This window comes from Gopherus flavomarginatus, chromosome 1 (genome assembly GCF_025201925.1).
Source record: "Gopherus flavomarginatus isolate rGopFla2 chromosome 1, rGopFla2.mat.asm, whole genome shotgun sequence".
NCBI classification, from domain to species: Eukaryota; Metazoa; Chordata; order Testudines; family Testudinidae; genus Gopherus; species Gopherus flavomarginatus.
In genome coordinates this window covers 62,927,543-62,951,207 of record NC_066617.1, presented here as the reverse complement: position 1 = coordinate 62,951,207, position 23,665 = coordinate 62,927,543, and the positions used below count along the sequence as shown (strand labels likewise).

Sequence of the window (23,665 nt, the reverse complement as noted above, 5' to 3'; positions counted from 1 at the left end):
GAATTTATGAAATAAATAGCAAAGTTTAATCTATGCATCTATAGTTATATAAATATTAAGGTAGATAGGTAGATAGAAATAAGTTGCATTATAGCCACTGACACACAAACCCCACAACATCCTGTGTCTTGGCCTCCAGTAAAATGTTTGGTGATCTCAATCTCAGTCCCTTGTGATCAGGAGTCCATCACAAAACCATCACCTTTAATTTAACACAATTGACAGTTTCTGCTCAAGAGAGGCAGAAGAATGAGTTGCCATGGCTACTGAACTACTGCTCCTCTCCACAGAGGATGATTCAGACTGCACAGGCTGAACAATATGGGGAGCTCTCACTGCCACTGGCTGCCCATTGTCCATGTACCATGATGATCACACAGAAGATATTGTTTTCAGGGTTAGCAATTTAATCAACTTGAACCAACAGAAAATAACTATCTAACTAAAAAGAAACAATATATGTGCTCATTGTTAAAAGCATACAAGTGTGCATTATATTGTATTGAGAGGGGAAAAAGGGTTTCATATTAATTTAATTTATACTATTTGCCATCTCGGCTTAGTGCTCTCCTAATGGGGTGAACATTGTGCTTGACCTATTTGCTGGAATTCACCAGGACTCTAGGATACCATATGGATTGCCAGATGGTCTGCTACAATGTAATGCCATTTATTCTAAGTATGAAGTAAGTAATAAACATAATTAACATTCTTTTAGCTCCTTACTGGATGCCTTTTATTAGTTTCAATTTTTTTCAAACATTGAAAGGTAAGTTAATATCTTGTTACTGAGGCACAGATGCCATCTAATTACTGCAAGTGGCTGCAGCCTCTAAAGCAAAGAACCTCTGAATAGATTCTAACTTACTCAATGACCCCACTGAGATGATTAGTAGGTTGAATGCTAAGCCATAATGAGTGTGTCAGATCTTAAGATTTTTTTCAGGTTATCTCAATTAGCAGTATGATGAACAAAGTGTACCAGTAACATTTTAGATATACCTATTGCACTTCATAGTAAACAATGCAGCTTGTACCTCCTGCTTATTTCAGATTACAATACATCAAATGCTAGAATGCAAACATAGCCATATCCAGAGAGGAAAAACAATAGAATGATTTCCACCTCAAATGTTTTTCTTAGGGCTTGCCTATTTCATATTCTGCCAGTGATTGTCTAAATGGCTTATTTTTTAGGAAACAGTTATACAGTAGCTGTGGCTTCAAAGAAAGCTTATGTTGGGCAGGGTTGCCCACTGTTAGTATTGTAATAAGATATCAAAATAACTTTACACAGTGTTCTTGTACTGATGTTATTTACATTGACTGAGGTATATGTTGATTAGTCTAGATTGAATGGGAAATTAGCAGGTTGTTGGCCACTGGATTTAAAGAAATACTAAATAAAAAAAAAATAGGTAGTATCACAAACAATCTCTTTCTGCTTTATGGTCTCCGAAAATGAGCTCTCCCATTGTTGAATACTGTATCATTAGCATTTGTACTACTAATAATTAAGGGCCAAACTGAGATTATATGGATGGTTGTGTAAATTGAACATTAATCCCAGGCAACAAAACACTTAGTTAGGGTTGCAGGACAAATCTGCCTTTACAAAACTTTGCAGTGATTAGAGGGGCATGTTACAAACAGTAAGACAGACTCCATGCCCTGAGGAGGCCCAGCACAGAAGGCACAGCTAAGAGGAAAGGAAAGCAAAAATGGCTTTAAGACACTTTCGCGCCTCCCAGATTCTGCAAAGAGCAGGGGCTAATATAGGAGCCTTCAGCACTGCCCAAAATAGGCATGGTACAAAGGATTATACTCCATCTCCTGTCCAAGCACAGCCCCTGAACATCCCAGGACAGAGGCTCTGAGATCTACATCTGTAAGGAAAAGGACTAGGAGCTTACTTTTTTAAAAATGAAAGTGTATGTCTCCGGCAATCACTTTTTAAGTGTATAGGGCCTGATATTACCATAGAGTATTATTATTCAGGTGTCACTTCTGAGAAATATGTGGGTGCTCTTTAATAATTATGAAAACTATATCTTAATCTGCCACTGGCCTGTTTTCAGGACATATAATTTTGACTAAGTGTTTTCCCATAGAGAACCATCTGGAACATTCCAGACTTGAAGGAGGAGATGTCTTATGATAGTCACCTATCAGCTTCCACTGTCATTAAATGACAATGCCACAATTACTGGCCTTGATAACCCTGAGCTAGTCCCCTGGACAGCCTACAACAATAGTTTGATTGGGGGGTGGGGGCAAGTCCACTAACACTTAAAGCAGTCTCCAAAAGAGTGAAGAAACAAGGCAGAATTTTAAAACACACATTCTCCAGGGTGTGGAGAGAGATACTCAGAGCGACCAGCAGAGATGTCTAAAGAAGCAAAACTTGCCTTGGTTGCCATTATGGGATGGTAGTACTTCAGGTAAGATAGGCATGTATACAAGTTTCATTTTTAGTCCTTTTTTTCCTAATGCATAATTACCTTTTCTAACCTTAAATACAGTTATTTGTTTTGTTTTCAAGAACATGGTGTCTTGGAATATTTATTAACTGGGCATTCCATTCTCTAAGGGAGGAAATGCAGGTGCCTGAAACCCAGTAGGACTTGCAGGGTGATAAGCAGCTGGTATACATGGGGAGTACTCTGGATCTTGGTTTAAGAGTGGAATAATCATGAGATTCCATCTGAAACAGGGAAGGGCAAGCATTCTAACACCTCAGGGAAAGTGCCCTCAGAGAGACCACAGGGGGGACAGAGGGGCAGCTAGCCTCATAAACTTGATATTAATATTATCAGAAGTTTCTAAATTTAAGTTCAATCAACTAATATTTGGTACTGGGAACTCTTTGAGGCCCTGAGCATCATTGGCAGGTGAGAACACTCAGCACCCCACTGTAGTGCTCAGCATCTTGCAATATTGAGCCCTATATTTGAACTAGATAAACCAACCTATCAGGTCAACTAAATTTTATTGCCTTCCTTTATGTGTATGTTTTTTAGGCCATGTCTACATCTAAAATTTTGCAGCGCTGGTTGTTACAGCTGTATTAGTACAGCTGTATAGGGCCAGCGCTGCAGAGTGGCCACACTTACAGCAACCAGTGCTGCAAGTGGTGTTAGATGTGGCCACACTGCAGCGCTGTTGGGCGGCTTCAAGGGAGGTTCGGGGAACGCGAGAGCAAACCGCGGCGAAGCTGGTCTCCTTTCCCGGTTTGCTCTCTCGTTCCCCGAACCCCCGAACAAGCAGGTCTCCTTCCCTGCGGTTTGCTGGGTGGTTCGGGGAACGCGAGAGCAAACCCGGGAAAGGAGACCAGCTTCGCCGCGGTTTGCTCTCGCGTTCCCCGAACAAGCAGGTCTCCTTCCCTGCGGTTTGCAGGGTGGTTCCGGGAAACGCGAGAGCAAACCGCGGCGAAGCTGGTCTCCTTTCCTGGTTTGCTCTCGCGTTCCCGGAACCACCCAGCAAACCTCAGGGAAGGAGACCTGCTTGCTCGGGGTTCGGGGAACGCGAGAGCAAACCACGGCGAAGCTGGTCTCCTTTCTCGGTTTGCTCTCGCATTCCCGGAACCACCCAGCAAACCTCAGGGAAGGAGACCTGCTTGCTCGGGGTTCGGGGAACGCGAGAGCAAACCGGGGAAGGAGACCAGCTTGATTACCAGAGGCTTCCTCAGGTATGCTGGGATACCTGCTTATTCCACGGAGGTCAAGAAAAGCGCTGGTAAGTGTCTATATTTGATTACCAGCGCTGGATCACCAGCGCTGGATCCTGTACACCCGAGACAAAACGGGAGTACGGCCAGCGCTGCAAACAGGGAGTTGCAGCGCTGGTGGTGCCCTGCAGATGTGTACACCTCCTAAGTTGCAGCGCTGTAACTCCCTCACCAGCGCTGCAACTTTCTGATGTAGACAAGCCCTTAGTGTGAGTGAGTGATTTTTTGGAGGTTTTTTTACCTACAAAGTGACAAAGTTGGAAGTCTTTTGGAAGAATCTTTTGTCCAATTACAGACCAAATATAGTAAAACAACTTTATCTTGGTTCCAGACCTAACCCTGACTGATATTACTTTTTAGATTTAAGAAAGGATCAGGGGTTGGTGAAATAATTGGGTTCACGATGGAAACATAGATGCAACCTTAACAATGGAGTAGCTACAGCTATGCCATGATGAGTCAGGGTATGGTGAGCGAGTGTGCAAGCAGGCAACAGGAATTAACTTTACATTATTTAAGACTACACAAAACCTTAAAGAGCTATACCATTTGTTAGTTTCTCAAATGCCTTACCTCCTGCATACATAACAGCCAACATAATCGATGATATCCAAGCTATTTCACTATATGATGTGTGGAAGATCTCTTGAATTTCCTTGAAGAACACTGTGATGGCTTTTGGGAATGCATAGGAAAATCCAATGGAGATAAAAGCCCCAAAGACCACAACCCAGCCCCATCCTCCATCTGGGGGTGCGTACTGTGGTGCTGTTGTAGCTGGCGGCATTGTCAGGCTTTGTCTGATTTCAAGCAAGGCTGTAAATGAAAAATAGAAACAATGTTTCAATAGCATCCCTTTTGCTTTAGCACACTGAATTTAACAAATACATATTATTGATAATAATGATAACGGATTATAAACCATAATCACAATAGAGAACAAACTCCTAGATGGTACCAGAAGGCTTGGGATGATATAGCACGAATACTTGCCTTTAAAACCATATCTACCCTAAAGGGATAGGGGGAATTAATTGGCTATAGTTATTCAGAGAATCACATTAAGTACCTTGTTACTGTTACAGATCATTGATCCCAAACACTGAAGTTATATTAATCAATTAATCACTTATAGAAAAAGTGACATTTTGGGCCAGATTCTCAGCTGGTGGGAACTGACATAGCTCCAGTGTCTTAAAGAGTTGTCTTTTTTTAATTCAAACAGAAGTGTCAAAATATAAAGTAAAGCTTGATTTCACCCTTATAGTAAATGATGGTAAAAAAAATGCAATCCACCATGACTAAATGCCATTTCAATAACATCTGCTCAAAGTCTACAAGTCTTTGGGAAATAATACAAAGTAACAAATTGCCAAAAAATGCTTTTATTAAACTGAATGCTGTTTGAAATCTTTCACTTTTACTATATGAACATGTTTTTTAAAAGTTTCATGTCAGATTTAAATTCTCTGTGTATCCATCATAAGAGTTTTAAAAAGTTATAATTTTATGATGTATTTGTTGGCATACTTTGATGTACACTGTAACTTATAAGAATACAGTTCTTTCAGCTGCACATTACAGAACTTGACTGTAATACTTTGCTTTTCTGACATACACAGAATTCCTACTGATGTCACAGTGAGTTCTGAACATGTATAGGTAGCAGATTCTTAAAGTCAATAACTGCTGTGAGGATATGAGAGCAGAGTTTTTTATGAAGAGAATAAAATATCTCTCAAACTTTTAACAACTAATAATTTTCTATTGCAGAAAGCTTAAAAAGTCAAATCTTACAGATATACCACTTCATGTTCTTCTTATGGGAGGGATAACAAGTGCAACCAGCAAACACTATGGAGCCCAAGAATTAATGGGAAAATCAAATCAACCCCTGTTGAACCCTATCTAATTAAGGTTTATACTTTGCTCATCCGGTATCTGAACACCAAGACAATCCACATCCTGCTTAGAAATCAACTGGTGTCAGTGGACAACATGTTGGATAGAGTGTCTGCTTCCCAGTCCTGCTATCCTCCCACCATGGCATCTCCCAACCCTAAAAACATGGAGCAGCAGTCATTCAGTGTTTACATCTATGTCTTTCCAGAACATTTAGAGAACATGCAATAAAGCTTTCACCCTCCACTTCTGTTCCTTTCTGGGCATTTCAGCTCTGTTTTAAGCTCAAGTGATCACCTCTATACCATCAACCAAAGTTACAGACCCAGAATTATGTGTAGGTTTCCATTATGCATACTTTTGTCAGTGGATCTCCATGTGATTTTTTTCCATGCCACTTAAAGAATGCTCAGATTTTTCATAGCAAATTATATCAGTGGTGGCAGTAATATGATTACCTTTAGCAAAATGTAAAAAATGAAGTGTGTTAGCTTCAATTAATCTCTCTGGAGTGTGCTTTGAGTACACTCATAGTAAAGTGCATCTAACAAGGCATACAATATATGTTAGAAAACAAACATAGGGTTGTCTTTAAGATTATCTATTACCAGCCTAGCCCATACATAAAGTCACTGCACTCCAAGATGATTGCAAACATCACTTCTGTAATAACAGACCTCTATGGGCTAAATCAAATAAAAATACTTTTGGCTCCTATGCAAAGTTGGAAAAGCCCAAATAATTTGGCTTTTGCATCACATCAGACATGCCTGGTTTTGTCAGGAATAGGTACCTGTCGCATACATACAGCACATAATAGACATAAAGTACAAGACAAGACCTTGGACCTTATTCTGATCTCACTTATCCTGTTTTACTTTCATGTGACTCCACTAAGTTATACTGGGGTGAGAGGAGTATCAGGTCCTTTATCTGAAAGAAATAAAAGGTATGTCTACATTATGAAATTAGGTTGATTTAATATGTGGATAGCTATTCTACAGTTCCCACAGTGTCCACATACCCCCATTGGAATTCTGGGTTGAGCTCCCAATGCCTGATGGGGCAAAAACATTGTCGCAGATGATTCTGGGTACATGTCATCAGCCCCTCTGCCCCCCATGGAAGCAATGACAAAAAATCTTTTCTCGCCATTTTTCCTGGGTTACCCGTGCAGACAACATACCATGGCAAGCATGGAGCCTGCTCAGCTCACTGTCACCATAGATCTTCTGGGTGCTGCTGGCAGATGTAGTACTGCAATGCTACACAGCAGCAGCTCCTTGCCCTTGCAAGTTAGCAAGGATGGTTAGCAGCCGTATTGTACCATCTGCTGCTGTCTCCTGGTTCCTCCTGGCCAGCCTTGGTGAGGTTAGTCGGGGGCTCCTGGGCAGACATGGGTACTCCTGGCCGGCCTCGGTGAGGTCAGTCAGGGGTGCCTGGGCAGACATGGGTGGTCCTGGCCAGTCTTGGTGAGGTCGGTTGGGGTCGCCTGGACATAAATGGAAGTGACTCCAGGTCATTCCCTTCTTTAAGTTTTGTCTAATGGAGATTCAATCCTGCCTGGAATATCAGGCAAGCCTACCAAAGAACCAGAGTGGCAAATGGCCACTTTGGGACAGAGCTCCAGACATCTCGCTTCTATGATGAGCTGCATGTCATTCTAGGGGGTGCCCCTACAACTACCCCACCACTGTGCTTCCCTCCTTCCCCACCCTTCCCGGGTTACCTTGGCAGTTATCCCCCGATTTGTGTGGTGAATTAATAAAGAATGCATGAATCTGAAACAATGACTTTATTGTCTCTGCAAGCAGAGATCAAAGAGGTGAGGTGAAGGGGAGGGCGGTTGGCTTACAGGGAAGTTGAGTGGACCAAGGGGGCGGGTTTTCATCAAGGAGAAACAAACAGAACTTTCACACTGTAGCCTGGCCAGTCATGAAACTGTTTTTCAAAGCTTCTCTGATGCGCAGCATGCCCTGCTGCGCTCTCCTAATGCCCTGGTGTCTGGCTGCCCTTAATCATTTTGTCTTTTAGAATGGAGTTCTGATAGCACAGATTTGTCTCCCCATACAGCGATCAGATCCAGTACCTCCCATTTGGTCCATGCCGGAGCTCTTTTGCAATTCTGGGACTCCATGCTCACCTGTGCTGTGATGAGCTCTGCATGGTCACCTGTGCTGATCAGCTCACCACGGTGGCCAAATAGGAAATGAAATTCAAAAGTTTGCAGGACTTTTCCTGTCTACCTGGCCAGTGCATCTGAGTTGAAAGTGCTGTCCAGATTGGTCACAATGGAGCACTCTGGGATAGCTCCCGGAGGCCAATTGCGTCCACACTACCCCAAATTTGACCCAGCAGGGTCGATTTCAGCGCTAATCCCCTCGTCAGGGAGAAGTACAGAAATTGATTTTAACAGCCTTTTAAGTCAACAAAACTGGCTTCATCATGTGGACAGATGCAGGCTTAAATTGATCTAATGCTGCTAAATTTGACCTAAACTCATACTGTAGACCAGGGCAAAGAATCTGGACAATGAGGACAAAGAGTTTTTTCTGACTGTATAGATTGCTAGTTGATGTTTAATTTCAGCAAAGCACTTAAGCCCATGATTAAGTCCCTTACTGAATCAGGGTCTGAAATGCTAAAACTAAAAAAAAACCATTTCCTCTGGCCATCCAAAAGACATGCTGATTTATTAATCTCGCTTCTAAGCATTCAGAAAACAAACTCAATTTAGCATGAAATACACTACTTCATTCCTATAGGTGCCAGCTGAGGGTATACTACAGGGTAATTGAAGAGATTCCTACCTGCTACTGATCACAATTTCCCAGCCCTGCTGACAAACTTTTTCGACACATCCTACAAATACGCATTTAAAAAATTTAGACATGAATCTATTTTCCTATATTTCATCAGTTTGAACTGAAGATATTTCATGTATCAACATTTTAAACCCATTAAAATTATACCAATGCAGTCTATATAACATCAACTTTTAAGTCCATAATGTAACATAGTTTAAAGTGATAATAAACTGAGTAAGTCCTCTATTTTATTTTTATATATATATATATATATATATACACACACGCACACCTGTTTAAAAATCACTACCATCACATCTCTGAGGAAAAAGTTGAACAAATATAGTTTTTGAACCTTACAAAAACATAAACCCCCAGGAAATTCACCCATTGCATAGGCTTTTCCACCAGGTGCTGGGCTGGCTCTGCCTATTCTTTGCCCCCATGGGCCAGGACCTGATTATGCTAAGCACAATTATCTAGATTTCACTTTGCTTACTGGAATCTAATTTCTGGCCACTAAGAAAATCAACTGGGTAAATGTTCAGTCCATCTCTGTGGATGGTTCAATGTCAAAGGTTAGTGCCAGTGAATGCCACTGAAAGAAAGAAAGAAAGAAAAAGAAAATATTGCAGTAACGAGGTCAAACTAAGACCAATATCTAGAGATAAATAATAAATCTTGATATCATGCCCTGCGACTTTTGGTCAGCCATGACCAACATATTCAGATTGTTCTTCTCCCAGTACTTTATTAATATTCTGCAGCTGTCCACTGCCCAAATGAACCATCAAGAGCTTGTCAAGAAATATTCTGAAAAGGTTTGTCTTTCTCATATTTACAGAACCTCTACTTTTATGTGAGTTGCAGTTTTGCTTTTGTGTGTATCTAACAGTAAATGTTTTTAGGTTTGGGAGGTTTTTTTAAACCAAACTAGGCTTGCAATTTCTTTGTGCTTGATTAGGTAGCCATTCATCTGTGATGGAAAGAACTTGGGATATGAAAAATCTGCCCTTAATTAAGGTACAATAACATTAATACTTGGTATGTGTCCAGTGCTTTCCAAACCTGTAGGATGAGCCAAGGATAACAAAGGGTTTTGCAAAAATGTGTGCATTAAGCTTCACAGTAACTCGTGAAACCATTCAACATTATTATCCCTTTTACAGATGGGGAAACTAATGTACAGAGAGGTTAAACAACTTACCCAAGTCTCACAATAAATCAGTGGCAGAGTAGGGATAAGAATCAGTGTCTAAGTGAAGTATGTGGTAAAGCTGTAGTTTTCATAAGCACCTAGATAATTTAGGAGCCCAAATCCCTTGATTTGTACAGGGGTCTGCCGGCATGGATTAGATTGTAGAATCGGGGCCCAAGTCAAAAAGAAATTTGAGGTTTAGTGATTTGAATAATCGATATGATATACCTTAATCCCAAACTCATTCATCATTAGGCATGTCTACTAAATTTAAAATCAACGGTTCGCTGGTCACACCAGTTCAGAAGAATGGACTACACAGGAATTACACTTTCTTCAATACAGAGAAAATTGTCTTGTTTAAACACTGCAGAAATTACAGTTTTCTAAAATTTTTATAAACTGTTATTTACTGGGCTTTGGGTAATTTCTCATTATGGCAGGAATCACCAGATGGGATAGTCAGGCATACTTGTACATGTTCTTTTTATTACCCTGTGAACACTGTTCCGTCTTTGAAGAAATGTTGTAATGCAAGCAGCAGGAGAATTTGCACTCTGTCTTAATCTTTATAAATACAGCCAATTCTAGGGGCAGAGTTACTTACTGGGCATTGCAGTGTGTTTTGGCAAAAATTCCTTAAAGAAGATAATTGTTTGTGTAACCTACACACCTTCTGGGAGTAGTGTTCTGTCCCATCTAGTGGCACTGAGACCACTTAGAGAGATAAAATTAGTCTTCTCTACAGCTTTAGCTAGCAGCCAGTTGGCTTCTCGCTCATACAGGAGTAGCTCATGCACTAAGCTCGAAAGGCCCTAGGTTCAGTCCTGCCTAACAGCTGGGGTCTGTCAGCATTACAAGTGGCAGCTATTCCGGGATTTCAACTGGGAAGTCTCTGAAGCTCAAGATATGCTTCCTCAGCTAGGGGAAGTATGTAACCCCCAAACAGGGGTGAAAGTGGGCCGGTACAGCATACTAGTAAGAAGCTGGTACTAGGCTGTATGCAGCTGACATTAAAGTGCTGCCATGAAAAAGAACCCTCCTTAAAGCACTGCTGCAGCAGCACTTAAATGTCACTGCCCCTTTTGCCACCGCCACTTCCACCCCACCCCCGTTGGTAGCCCTGCCGATAGGGACTCTACAGGCAGGGTTACTGATGGGGGAGAGGGGCAAAAGGGGCAGCTGCCCTGGGGTCAGCAATTTAAATCTCTGCCGGAGCAGGCCAGGCAGCGCAGATGGGCTGGCTGGGGGAGGCTGACCCCTAGCCCCATCCCTTCTGCTTGAGGTCCCGCCTCTTCTGCCAGAGGCCCAGAGCTGGGCCCCTGTACCAGTAAATGTTTAATATTACTTTCACCTCTGCCCACATACCTCCTGGGTGTGGTGTTCTGTCCCATCTAGTGGCACCGAGACCACTTAGAGAGATAAAATGAGTCTGCTCTACAGCCAGTTGGCTTCTAGCTCATGCAGTAGAGGCTCCTGCATTCAACTCCAGAAGTCCCAGAGTTGATCCTGCCTGCCGATGACCAGGGTCTGTCAGCATTACACTTGCATGGAGTTTGACCACATCTTTATAATGACTAAGGTATAGAATGTAAATAAAACAAGTTACACTAAAAAAAATACCCAGACTTTGCTTTTTAGCTGTTTCATGGTTCTGTTAGGACTGATAACAATAGTAATAACACATCTTCTGAGACATTGTATCAGCATATTTTGAAGTTCTGTGACATGCCAGCAAAGAGTAGCGCTGGAATGACTGTATGAGCATGAGGGGATCTTAGGTGAAATCCTGGCACCATCAAAGAAAATGGGAGTTTTGCCATTGACTTCAGTGTGGCCAGGATTTCACCCGTAATATCAAATTAAATTAAGAAGTGGATACATAGGTCTCTGAACAAAAGAAAATGGAGGAAAAGTAAACCAGTGACCAACAATTAAGCAAGAAGGTTAGAAATTAAAGACATATTACTTCACTCAGTCTAATATAGTAATTTATTTATCTTTCCTCTACTAATTTAATTATTTTTCCTTGCATTTTGTTTTTACTTTTCTTCACCACACATCCAACAATGAAATGGTGCCATGTTGATTTGGTATTTGTGTTGAAGAGCTATCCGTGACACTTTCAAAAACTTTGTATCACTCATATTCATGGTTAGACTCAGCTGATTTGTGGTCACACACATTTAACTGATTCACAAGAAGATATCAGTCTCTCTGTTAGAAGATCTAAATGATTTTCAGTCAGTGTAAGACCACTGAAATCTGTAATTGATGTTTACCATGAATTAGAAAATTCTCAAGTATTAGACACTTCATCAAATAGATCAAATTTGGAAAATCATCTCTTTTGTTAATATACAAATGTAAAAGCTATACCAACCTTATAATATTGTATTGCATTCAGGATTGGGGCTGTATTGTGTTAAGTGCAGTACAAACATATATGAAGACATGGTGCTTTCCATGAAGTTTCAGTAATTCCATTTGAATTACCTCAAGAAAGTCATTCTATAGACTATCTGTAGCCTTGAACATGCAACACCACAACCAAGTCCGAGTGCATATATCTAAATGAAATGTAATTGGTTAAATTTGAAGAAATAATCAGTTTTGGCAATAAAAGTGATCGTCTAGTGCCAGCCCTTTGCTAAAATTAATCCCTCTACTGGTTCTTCTGTTAAGTTTAACTTTTCTCTCTGAAATCTCTCTAGCCTTTGGAAAAATTCAAACCAGCCAGCCTTTCCGCAACACTTGCTTTAATAAGAACAGTGAACCCACATTTTACCATTCAGACTGGAGGCTGCGTGCACTGCAAGGATACTGATCCACTTAGTCTGTTTTTAACTATTCCTTCCATCCCTTAAATTCTAGCATTACTCCTGAGCCATTATCTATAATTGTTACTTGCAGCTTGACATCTCAACTGTAAGAGTCTCTAGAACCCACTGTTTGTACCTAACATTTTAACACTTCACAGACCAGTACAGCATCTGTAACATCGGCCCATTGCATACAATTATTTTTGTATGCACTTAGATTTGGGAGGAGGAAAGGATGTTTCCATGGCATTTCAACATTATATAATAGGTAGAGCTAAGGTTTCAAAGCAGTGTTGGAGTTACCTACACAGCTCTGGTACATTGCTTGAAAAAAATATTGCATGATCTCTTGAAAGAAATAGATTGCCTTTGTATGATCAGTAGGAACAGATGATCATTTCAATACCATTCTCCTAATATTAAGGACTGAGAAAAACTATGGATACTAACAAAAACTACTCTATTCTGTGACAGCACTATTGGATAAAACTTTCCTGAACCACAACATTCATATTTCAAACTTCTGATTCTTACATAAAGCCATGATTTTGAAATTGGTAATATTTATTTTCTATTAAAAAGTATTAATATCTATCTATCCATTTAATATTTGTGCTTAAGAAGAAGCAAGAGAATCTGATTCTAGTTATACCAGTGGATATCTCCAAAAAAATCATTACAGCTATTCTATACTTACACCAACATAACTGAGATTAGAATCCAGCCCATTGTCTCTTTTGTTTTCTTATCAAAAACTGATGATTGAACAAACTTCCTGTGCATTAACCTACCAGAGGCCTATATCCTCACCTGAAGGCATCAGTCTCTGAATTAAGAAAGCCTTTTTTCTTCCCACTCATTTACTAATACTCTAATAATAGACGCTAATGTGTAATGTCTAAGTTTCAGTGACAACTCTTCATATTGTGTAATAAGATGTAAATTGAGACAGAATCTCTCTCTTAGGACATATGATTGGATTGGACTCAAATTATAGTCTGAGGCTGAAAACCAGCTCCAAAGTACAGAACCTTACACAGTGGTCACCTTCAACCCTTTCTACCAGTTTAAAAGCTGTTGTTCATTTCCTGTAGAAACCAGTAGAAATGGTAAGAACTTCTAAAGTGGTAGAAACTTTCTAAGTGTGCCCTGGAAAAACCTATTGAATTATTTATTTTACAATGAAAGGAATTGACATTAATGCTAGATTACACAGAAGAGAAGGCAAGTAGTAAAGGTTTAAAGAAACAGAGAGAAAAACTTGTATAGAAACTTACAAAAGGGGAAACTAGGCTTGAAAAATAAATTACTTGGGAGTTACTTAAACTAAGGGCGGGGGAAGCCCTTCAGTCATATGAAAAGAATAAAATTCAAGTGACATTGATCAGAAGAGAAAAAATGTCTGAATTGTGTATGTTTTGTAAGATCAGAGAAATGTAAGAGAGTGAGCCCATTTATTGATATGAAAACTAGAATTAAAATGACATAGATAATTTGAGCTGAAAAATCAAACCAACATAAATCTGCCAAGAGAGAACAAATATGTTGTTTCCTTTACCCGTAAAGGTTACACTATAAACTACTGAATTCAAAACACATTGAGGCCATCTGAGAATTACAATACTATATTATTACAGTAAATAGAATGGGTATTTCAACCATATGTCTTGACATGACATTAGTAGAGGTAGGAAATATTGCTTACATTAAAAAAGGAAAAGAGAACTGAACTGATGTGGCCTCAGAATCATAAAAAAATATTAAAACTCCAGCACATTTCATTACAGGAGTGGGAGATGTTTGACTCAAATAGAATGTTTTCTCAAGAGAAAAGCCAGTTAATATAATATCTGCTTATGATATGTTGCCATTTTTTTTAATCTTCTGCCTGGCCATTGTGAAGTCTGCCAGCCATGTAATACCACGGTGGACTTGCTGTTTATGTCCAGCCCATTTAATTTTTAATCTCTGTCATGTCTGTACTTGTGTTTCAATATTTCTTAACTGAGTTATATAATAGTAAAGAACTGACTTTCATTTGCATGATGTGTTACCTGGGACTGGTAGCTGAATAAAAGAACATTTAAGTATATGCAAAAATGTTTGTTTTTCTATTTGAATCATGACAGTAAAAGAATTCACTTGAAGTATGTACCAAAATTGGGGCAATGACAAGGCTTTAGCACAAACAAATACAAGGAAGGAAGAATGTATGATTGTGTCTGAGTTCCATAGGAGGGGAGAGGATGTTTAATTACAAACTTACTATGTACTTTGTCCAAGTGTTAATGAGCTGATGCAGTGATATATATATACAAACTAACTTTAAAGGACAAGATGGTTTAATCAAATGCTAATGTGTATTTTGCCACCCATTGTGAAAAACTGGACCTGGAGAGATCAAAAACGTCCCTTATCTTTAATGGAGGAAGTTAGTACTTACACAGGACACATCCTCCTATGAGCATATCACATTGCTATATCTCTCAAAGTCATGGAGAGGCCTAACATTTCTACAATGGTACAGACAAGATAATCTTTGGATGTTCTGTAACAAAGTTTAGAGCGTACGTAAAGATTCTTATCATGTTATTTATGTAAGCACATATCAATTTACATTCCTTTTCTACTTTTTTTTTCTGTAATTTGCTATAGCCTCATGGGATGCAGAGGAAAGTGATGCAGAGAAAGTCTACATGTCATGCTAAGGTTGTGGTGTTCCTCTAAAGCAGTGCCACTGAATAGCTGAGGAGCCCAAGAAGGTCCAGACCAACCCACTAAAGTATGCAAAAGGAATCTTACAAAATTCCAGAGTGGGACCCTCCCAGGCCAACTCACATGCACTGAACACAATAAATGTTTAGAGTATGGTGGGGAATCTGGGCTTTAACCCCAAATCTTAAGGAAACATGCCTTTAAATTATTTACTTCCCTGAATCCCCATTTTCATGCCTCAAGAGATATTTCTATCAGGCCTGGCACTATACAGTGATAAACCTCCAATGCCCAAAGTCCACAATAAAAACAAAGAAACAAAAATATGCATTAGTTCAGGAGTCCCCAACGCGGTGCCCACAGGCACCAGGGCACCCACCACGGCGTCTAAGTGCATCCACATACTGGCCGGCGGACAAGCATCTGCCAAAATGCCGCCGAAATTCGGTGGCATTTTGGCAGCGACGCCTCTGGATGACGCTGCTTGCCTCCAACAAACAGCATCATCCAGAGGCGTCGCCACCGAAATGCCACTAAAATTCAGCAGCATTTCGGCGGTGACACCTCTGGATGGCACTGCTTGTCAGCGGCATTTCGGTGGATGCTTGTCCACCACCACAGTTCTCTGTGGCTCATTGTCTGGCTCCCGCCGAACAAAAAGGGTTGGGGACCACTGCATTAGTTGAAAGTATCTTTCGATATTTCTCCATCATCAGAGGAAAAGCTTTATACTCCAGATTATTTTTCTGTCAAGTGTGATAACATATAACAGGGGTTAGCAACCTCTGGCACACAGCTCGCCAGGGTAAACACCCTGGCAGGCCGGGCCAGTTTGTTTACCAGTCACGGCAGGTTCGGCGGACTGTGGCTCCCACTGGCCGTGGTTCGCTGTCCCAAGCCAATGGGGGCGATCGGAAGCAAAGAGGGTGAGGGATGTGCTGGCCACAGCTTCCCGCCACCCCGATTGGCCTGGTATGGCTTATCCTGGAGAGCCGCATGCCAGAGGTTGCCAACCCCTGACATATAACAAAACAAGTGTTTTCCATCATTATTAGAAAATATAGATCAAAACAATTCAAATCACAAAAATCCAATATAATATCTGAAATGGGAAATGAAATACATTTTGGTTTTTTTACATACAGTAAGCTTGGAAAGGACAGAAATATAAAGACACTCATAGTATTTCTATGATACCAATTAGCAAAAGGACACAGTAAAAATATTTGCACAAGAAACTAGGTAAATCATGTTGTAGCAGAGTGGATCTCTGCTCCTGCCCTGAAGGGGTTAAAACAGCCCTGGCAAGGGGCCATAGCTGAAGCCAAAAGTCTGGGCTGATGGCAGGAGTGGTTGCAGCTGGGGGCCATGCCCCAAACTGAGCCAGAGGGCCTGTATAAGAAGGCCAAGGGAGCCAGAAGCAGAAAGAGTCTCTCTCTGACAGGGAGACAGGCCGGCTGGCTGGCCAGCCGCTCAGGGACTCACCCAGGGGACCTAAAGGAAGGCAGGGCTGGGGGAAAAGCCTTAGGAGCTTAGAAGCCCTAGGCCAGCAACTCCCCAGGCTGCAGGGCCTAATTCTAGGCCTTCAAGGTACTGGGCTTGCAGAGGGGCAGCTGGAGGGTGGGTAAAGGCAGTTAGGCCAAAACCCCTTTGCCTATGATGAGTGGCTGATACTGCAGTCTGCCCCAGGGTGTGAGGGCTAGACAATGACTGGGCAGTAGCCAATACTGAGGCATAGTGGGGTGGGGTTCCCCTGGGAGGGGGAGACCCAGTTAAAGGGGCAGTGAGGTCCAGGGAGGGGCCCGGGGCCAGCAGAGGATAGGTGGATCACTGGCCTGAAGAGGGCTCTCTGTAACTGGAATCGAGTTAATTCCCTGAAGCAACCAGCAGGAGGTGTCGCGGGGGGGTGTGTCCACACATTTACACATGTTTACCTGGAAGCTTAATAAATCAAGAGTAAACTCTGTTGAATGTAGGACATTGAGAACATCAGTCTGAACAATGACTCTCCTGTAGTTTCAGGACAGAAGTTTAATCAGTTCAGTAGCAGAAAATCATGAGTCATGCTTTTCTCAAGTGACATATAGATACATATAGACAGTAGACTGCTGTCAGAGTCTTTATAATTCCTATTGAAGGTCAGCTTATACATAAAAACAAGATTTTATCAGAATGTTTTTATACATGAAATTTTGCATAAATGTTAAAACATGCAAAATACATTATACATGTATATATCTCGTGTGTATGAACTAGAGCAGGGGTCCCCAACGCGGTGCCCGTGGGCACCATCTTAATGCACGCATCCTGGTCCCTGGGAGAGCACCAGCCGAAATGCCGCAGCGGCATTTTGGCGGGGACGCCTCTCAGTGAAGACGCTTGTCGCTGACAAGTGATGTCATCGAGAGGCGTCGCTCCCAAATTTCAACGGGGACATCTCTCGATGACGTCGCTTGCCGTCGACAAGTGACGTCATCGAGAGGCGTTGCTGCCGAAATGCTGCCGAAATTCGGCAGCATTTTGGCAGGTGCCCCACCGCCGCAGTGGTCCTTCGGCTGGCGCCCGCCAGCCAAAGAGGTTGGGAACCACTGAACTAGAGAGACAGAGAAGCTGCAATAGAAATTTATAATGGAAGATCTTTTGCATTTGCAAGTACCTGACAATGCAATGCAATACAATGCTGGAATCACACTGAGAGCATCATTGTTCACTGAAGGTCACTCTTTCATCCCACAAAACAATAATAGATTTCTACATATACAAAAATCTCAGCTCTAGAATATGTATGTATTATAATCTTTATCAAGATATATTTGCCTTAAACATGCTGAAGGCTTAAACCATAATTCTGTAATAAGTGTGCATGGACTCCTGCTTCCACACTCAGCCCAACTGATCTCCATGGGACCAGTGCGGGGGGGGGGGGGTCTGTCTATGAGTACTCATGGATTAAACTCTTAGTAACATCTCCTAACAGGTCCAGGTGACTTTCTCAGTCAATAGTACAGCTCCAGCTGAAATAGCAGCAACCATCTTGGATAGCAGGATGTAAGTGAACATCTCTTACATTTCCAGTTTCTGCCACTCACACATATTTTTAAATGTCATGTTTACTCAGAATGCTGCTGAGTACCCATCTTGGTCTTCCTAGAGGAAGTTTACAAATATTTTAATTTCTTTTATTTTTGCATAAGTTTTCTTTTCTCTTGATATTTTGCTTCCTATAGCCTGAGTAACTTAAAAAAAAGAAGAAGCAGAAAAGCACCACATCATCGAAGTCAGATGTGGAAAAGGGCTACTAAGTAACCACTCAATCTCCCAGCTAGTGTAGGATTCTTCCCTAGAGCACATTCATTAGTAGTTGGCCATGTTCTAGGACCCTACAGTGAGTTACAGGGCAACTCTACTGGCTCATGGCAGAAGCAGACCCAGTGGTTTTCATTAGTGAGCCAGACCAGGTTGTATTCCAGTTCAGGAGCCTAAAAGATTTTGTATGTCTCTCAGAATCACAAGGAACTTGAGTAGTTCCCAGAAGACCTCCTCTCTTGTCCCTTATTCCATGCTGACTAAAAGAGATACACAAAACCATTTATACTCTTGGATTGGAGCTAATGAGACTCCCCTGTTTTGGCAGATGAAGATGAAATTTTTGTCTAGTGAAAAACTTTGATATGTTAAACTGAACTGGTCACGTGACTAGTGATTAAAGACGTGTGATGAAACAGAAGGGCTGCTGATTCTGACCATTGATGTTTTGTAACTTACTGTGTATTTAAATGTATGTCAAGAACACCCACAGCCTTGGATAGGCACCAATGTGTTCTAAAAGGAATTCCACACCCAACTGAAATAAATGAATAATTCCACGCAGGGTGCTAGAACTAGACATCTTATCACATGCAGTTACATTGTCTAATAGCATAGATATTCCTGGAAACATCTGATGGGTGACCACTGCTCACTATGCGAACATGATCATTTTATATGTCTGTGTACTGTGAATCTGATTTGAATCTTCCACGTATTATGTATTTAAAGTACACAAACAGATGGCTATTTTTACTGTGAATTCAAGTTTGAGAATATTTTCGTATTACGAACAATGATAGAATTATCTGAGGAGAATTGTGATCATGGAGTTGTTTTGCCTAGGCCAGGGAAATAAGCTGGGATGCCAGGTCACCAGGGACTGGTGAAACTAAACCATATCAGCAAGGCCCCTGCTATCAGCCACATTATGCACACGGATTCTGATTTCATACCAATTTTACACGATTTACTTACACTGGTGTAAATCAGGACTAACTCCATGAAAGTGAGAGGAATATCTGATTTATTGTATATAAGGTCTGTGACTATGGTATACTATACTAACTATATATGGTAGACTATATATGCATACATTATACTATTGCATAGCACCTGTGGTCTGGGTGTTGTATTAGAGTGTACAGCATCACCTGCTGACAGCTGGAACTCCTTGTGGTTGTGGGGATGGGGCTTTTCCAGATTCTGGAAACCCCAGAAGCCACTGTGTACACAGCTGTCCTGTGGGTCTGCTGGTGGGCTTGGAATGGGGAAGTTGGTTAAGGGGGAATGCTCAGGTGGAAAGGGGAAGGCTCTGAATTTGGGGGGTTGGAGTTGATGTGAAGGGAGGTTCTGAGCTGCAGGGGATTGTTAGGAAATGGGGGTGGACTTCTCCACCTGAAGGGAAGGGGTCTGAGCTTGGGTGGCAAGGGTCTCTGAGCCATGGGTTATCATGGAGGGAAGAGGATTTTAACAATGGAAGTGTTGCACTTGAGGAAGGCATAGAGACTTTAAAGAGGGAGATGAGTTGGCAGATTTGTGTGTGAGTGAATGAGAGTGTGACTGAAGGAAACACGAGAGTGAATGAAATGATAGTGTGCAGAAACAGAAGGCTAGAAATCAGTATGAACAGAGACAAACTAGTTCAACGTTTGTCATGAGGAAAAGTATAATTATGTACATTATGGATAGGCTTGTGACTAGTCTCTATATAGTTGTGCAAGGTAAGGGGATATGCAGGATGCCTGTACAAAGCCTTCCCATTTATGAGTCTGTTGAGATGAGGGTAAAGGGAGAAAGTGTGGAGGGAGTCTTTGTACCCATCCAGTTCTCCTGCAAAGGAGATGGGCCATTAGTGCTGTTGTCCTCTCCAAGGCATAACAGAGATGTGGCCATGATCAAACTCCCTTGCACAACAGGAAGTGGTTGCAAGGCTGCCGTGTGTTGGAGTCAATGCTACATTTGTCATCCAGTATACCTCTGGAGGCATTATAATGCAGTACTCAATTGGCTGCAGTCTCCGCCTGTTATGCATCTGTACTACTGCTGTGAGCTTTTAAAGTGTGGCATACACTTTCAGTATAATTCATGTTATTACCTGTAATAATTACCTATATTACCGTAATTACACTGAACGAATACTGTTGAATCTTTCACTGAGTCAAGGAAAACTTCTTACTCTCTATCCTAAGCAGGGTTCCCAGATAAATAATTTCGTAGACTATTTTTACATGTCTTTTTGTCTACTTTTATACTCGGCTTTTGTCTACAGCTTCTACCCTCCAGATATCCACAGTAAGAGCTTTCCTAATCTGACTTTTTTATGACCAAAACTATGATGGGTAAACAAAAAACCAACAGTCACATAATCAAAATGGCACATCTTTTCAACATTTAGTTCTGTAAGATGAGGGGGGGGGGAAATCAATGAAAGTAAAACATGCAACTCCTTTGAGGCATGTGGGATAAAGCTAAGTGCAAGACAAAGCTGATCACCCAAAATTTTGATAAGCTCAAGATGAAAACTAACAGGTTTGCTCACAACTTCAGGTCATAGTATATAGATCTCAGCTACTTTGCCATGCCACTTCATAATTAAGTATCTCTAAAACTACAATAAAAGATTTCATTATGAAGATCTTTGATGATGTAAGATAGGGAAGCTCTATTTTATACAGCTGGATAAATGAGGTGCAGAGAGATTATGGGAGGTGGCTCTTATAAACAAGAACTATCAGCATAACCCATTACTGTGGGCTGTTAAATTCCAGTTGGATAACCTAGGCATAAAAGGCTAAGTTGACTATTACAAGAGCCTTCAGTAATCCAATCAAACTTTTTCAGTCACTCACTACAAGTTACTCCAGAGCAGCTGCACCACCCCCAACCCCGCCTCCAGCCCTGTCGTCTGCTGTACAGACCCGGACAGGAGAGACAGGCACGCAGCTGTGTCGCAAGGTTGGGGGTGGGCCTGGAGGTGGTACAGCCGCACTGGAGGAGCTGCATGTTCTTCTTCTTTCACTGCTGCAGCTCCCGGGAGAGCCTTGTGGTTCAGGGCTCTCCCAGAAACCACAGTGGCAAAAGGAGCAGAACATGGGGCCACCGGGTGGGTAGCCCCTTGCCAGCAGCTCCTGTGGTGCAGCTGTACTTCCCCCAGCCCTGTCCTCCAGCTGGGCTGCTGTACAGTCCCCAGACAGGAGATTTGGGCATGCAGGTGCATCAAGGGGCTGGGGACAGTACAGTTGCACCGGAGAAGCTGCCAGCATGAGGCTGCCGGCGGCCCCACGTTCTGCTTCTACTGTATCTTTTCAGTACACCATACCAGCTATAAATAGCTTACTGGTATTGCGTACTGAATCATACCGCCTTACTGCACCACTGATCTTATCTGCAGCATCTCCAAGGTTCATTATACTAGACAAATTGCTTAATATAGTTAATCAAAAATTGCCTGACTTCCTAAAAAAGCATAACAGACATGTAATTATCTACTGATTAACATTACTCAAAAGTAAAATATTTTTATGTTCTATTAGAAGAAAAATTACCTTTAATCACTCTTGAAAACCAAAGAAACAAGAGTAGGCCTTGAGACTCTTCATATGAATAACATTCATGTAATATGGAAAGAATCTTGCAAAACGATAAATATGCCCTAGAAATAGCAGTGTTGTTTACTTGGACTAGACAGTCTGTACTTGTGCTTCCTCCATAATTAGACAGAAAAATGATAAATTATAGTTAAATAGCCCAGATACACAACATATCTAAAAGCTTTCATAACAGAGATAGTTATTTAGCTGCACATCACTCTAAGAAGACCTTTAATTTGTCTATAAGCACAGCAAAGCATCTATTGATTTGCTCTAACTGACCATGCATACTTGCTCTAATGAGAAACTGTTCTTCCATATGCTACCATGTAACAGCAAAATCATTAACTGCCAATAAAGCACTTGAAATGGAGTGCCTTCTTTAAACAAAAGATAAGAAAAAACGGCTCAATGCAGCTTTGCACCACAGGGACCCTACTACAACCACAGATGAGGACTTTATAAACAGTCAGAAAGAAATATATATTTCATCCAGACAAAACAATCTTAAATTTGACCCCCAAATGGTAGCTTCTTAATAGCATTACTTTTATTATCTTAATGTTTTTATTCAAATATTTTCTTTATGGGACACTGCTAAGTAGGTAATATCAATTAATAGATTAACTGACAATAGATTTTTGCTATTTCTTGATAATTATGTTTAAATAGTTGAGTTAAAAAAAAGCATACAGCACTGCTGAAGTATATATCTAAGATACGTCTGTGACCTTGTTACCTGAGCACCTCACCATCATTAATGTATTAATGATGTAAGGTAGGAAAGCTCTATTTTATACAGCTGGATAAATGAAGCACAGAGAGAGAATGTAATTTGGCTGAAGTCACACTGGAAGCCTGTAGCAGAACAAAGAACTGAACACAGATCTATCAAATCCTAGATTTCCACCCTAACCACAAGCCCATCCTTTCTCTCACAGATGTATGTTTCTATATGAAGCTGATCAATGTATCACTAATGTGTACATGTATCATTTTTCTCTTTTCACAGTCTTTTTCAAGAAGTATTTTGCATTGTGTGTATGTTTTGAGATTCCTAATGAAATAATAGTATTGATTTGAGCTCTGTGTTAATGTTGCTGTATTGTGATTAAATATGCATTTCTTCGTGTTTGATACAAATACTGTGTCTATGTTTATCCTACTGGCACATTTATGAGATCCTTAACTATGCTGCCTGCCAGGGGCCCATATCCAAGATGTTACGGAGAAATTGTCAAGGATCATCCGGCCCTCTGACTACTACCCCAGGCTACTCATCCATGTGGGCACTAATGCTACTGCGAGATATGACCCTCAGCAGATCAGAAGTGACTACAGAGCTCTGGGAGTACAGGTGAGGGAGTTGGGAGCACAGGTGGTGTTCTCTTCAGCCCTTCCAGTCAAGAATAGGGGCCTCGGCAGAGACAGATGCATGCTGGAGGTGAATGCATGGTTGTGAGGATGGTGTCTCCAGGAGGGATTTGGCTTCCATGACCACAGGATGCTGTTCCAGGAAAAAATGACTGCTAAACGGAGATGGGGTCCACCTATCGAGGAAGGAGAAGAGCACATTTGGCTACAGACTTCCTAAC

The 23,665-nt window shown here is 41.2% G+C and overlaps 1 protein-coding gene across 4 annotated transcripts in view; it reads right to left on the bottom strand.

The window, feature by feature from the left end:
• The window catches only part of SLC16A7 (solute carrier family 16 member 7), a 627,896-nt gene that overhangs the window by 554,264 nt on the left and 49,967 nt on the right, over positions 1 to 23,665 (bottom strand). For all 4 annotated transcript variants that reach the window (XR_007769459.1, XM_050923821.1, XM_050923832.1 and 1 more), the window contains exon 2: positions 4,301 to 4,543. Coding sequence is in view for 3 of the 4 variants with exons in the window: in XM_050923821.1 (XP_050779778.1) it covers positions 4,301 to 4,514 (214 nt within the window). In the remaining variant the exon portion in view is untranslated. The remainder of the gene's footprint in view (positions 1 to 4,300; positions 4,544 to 23,665) is intronic.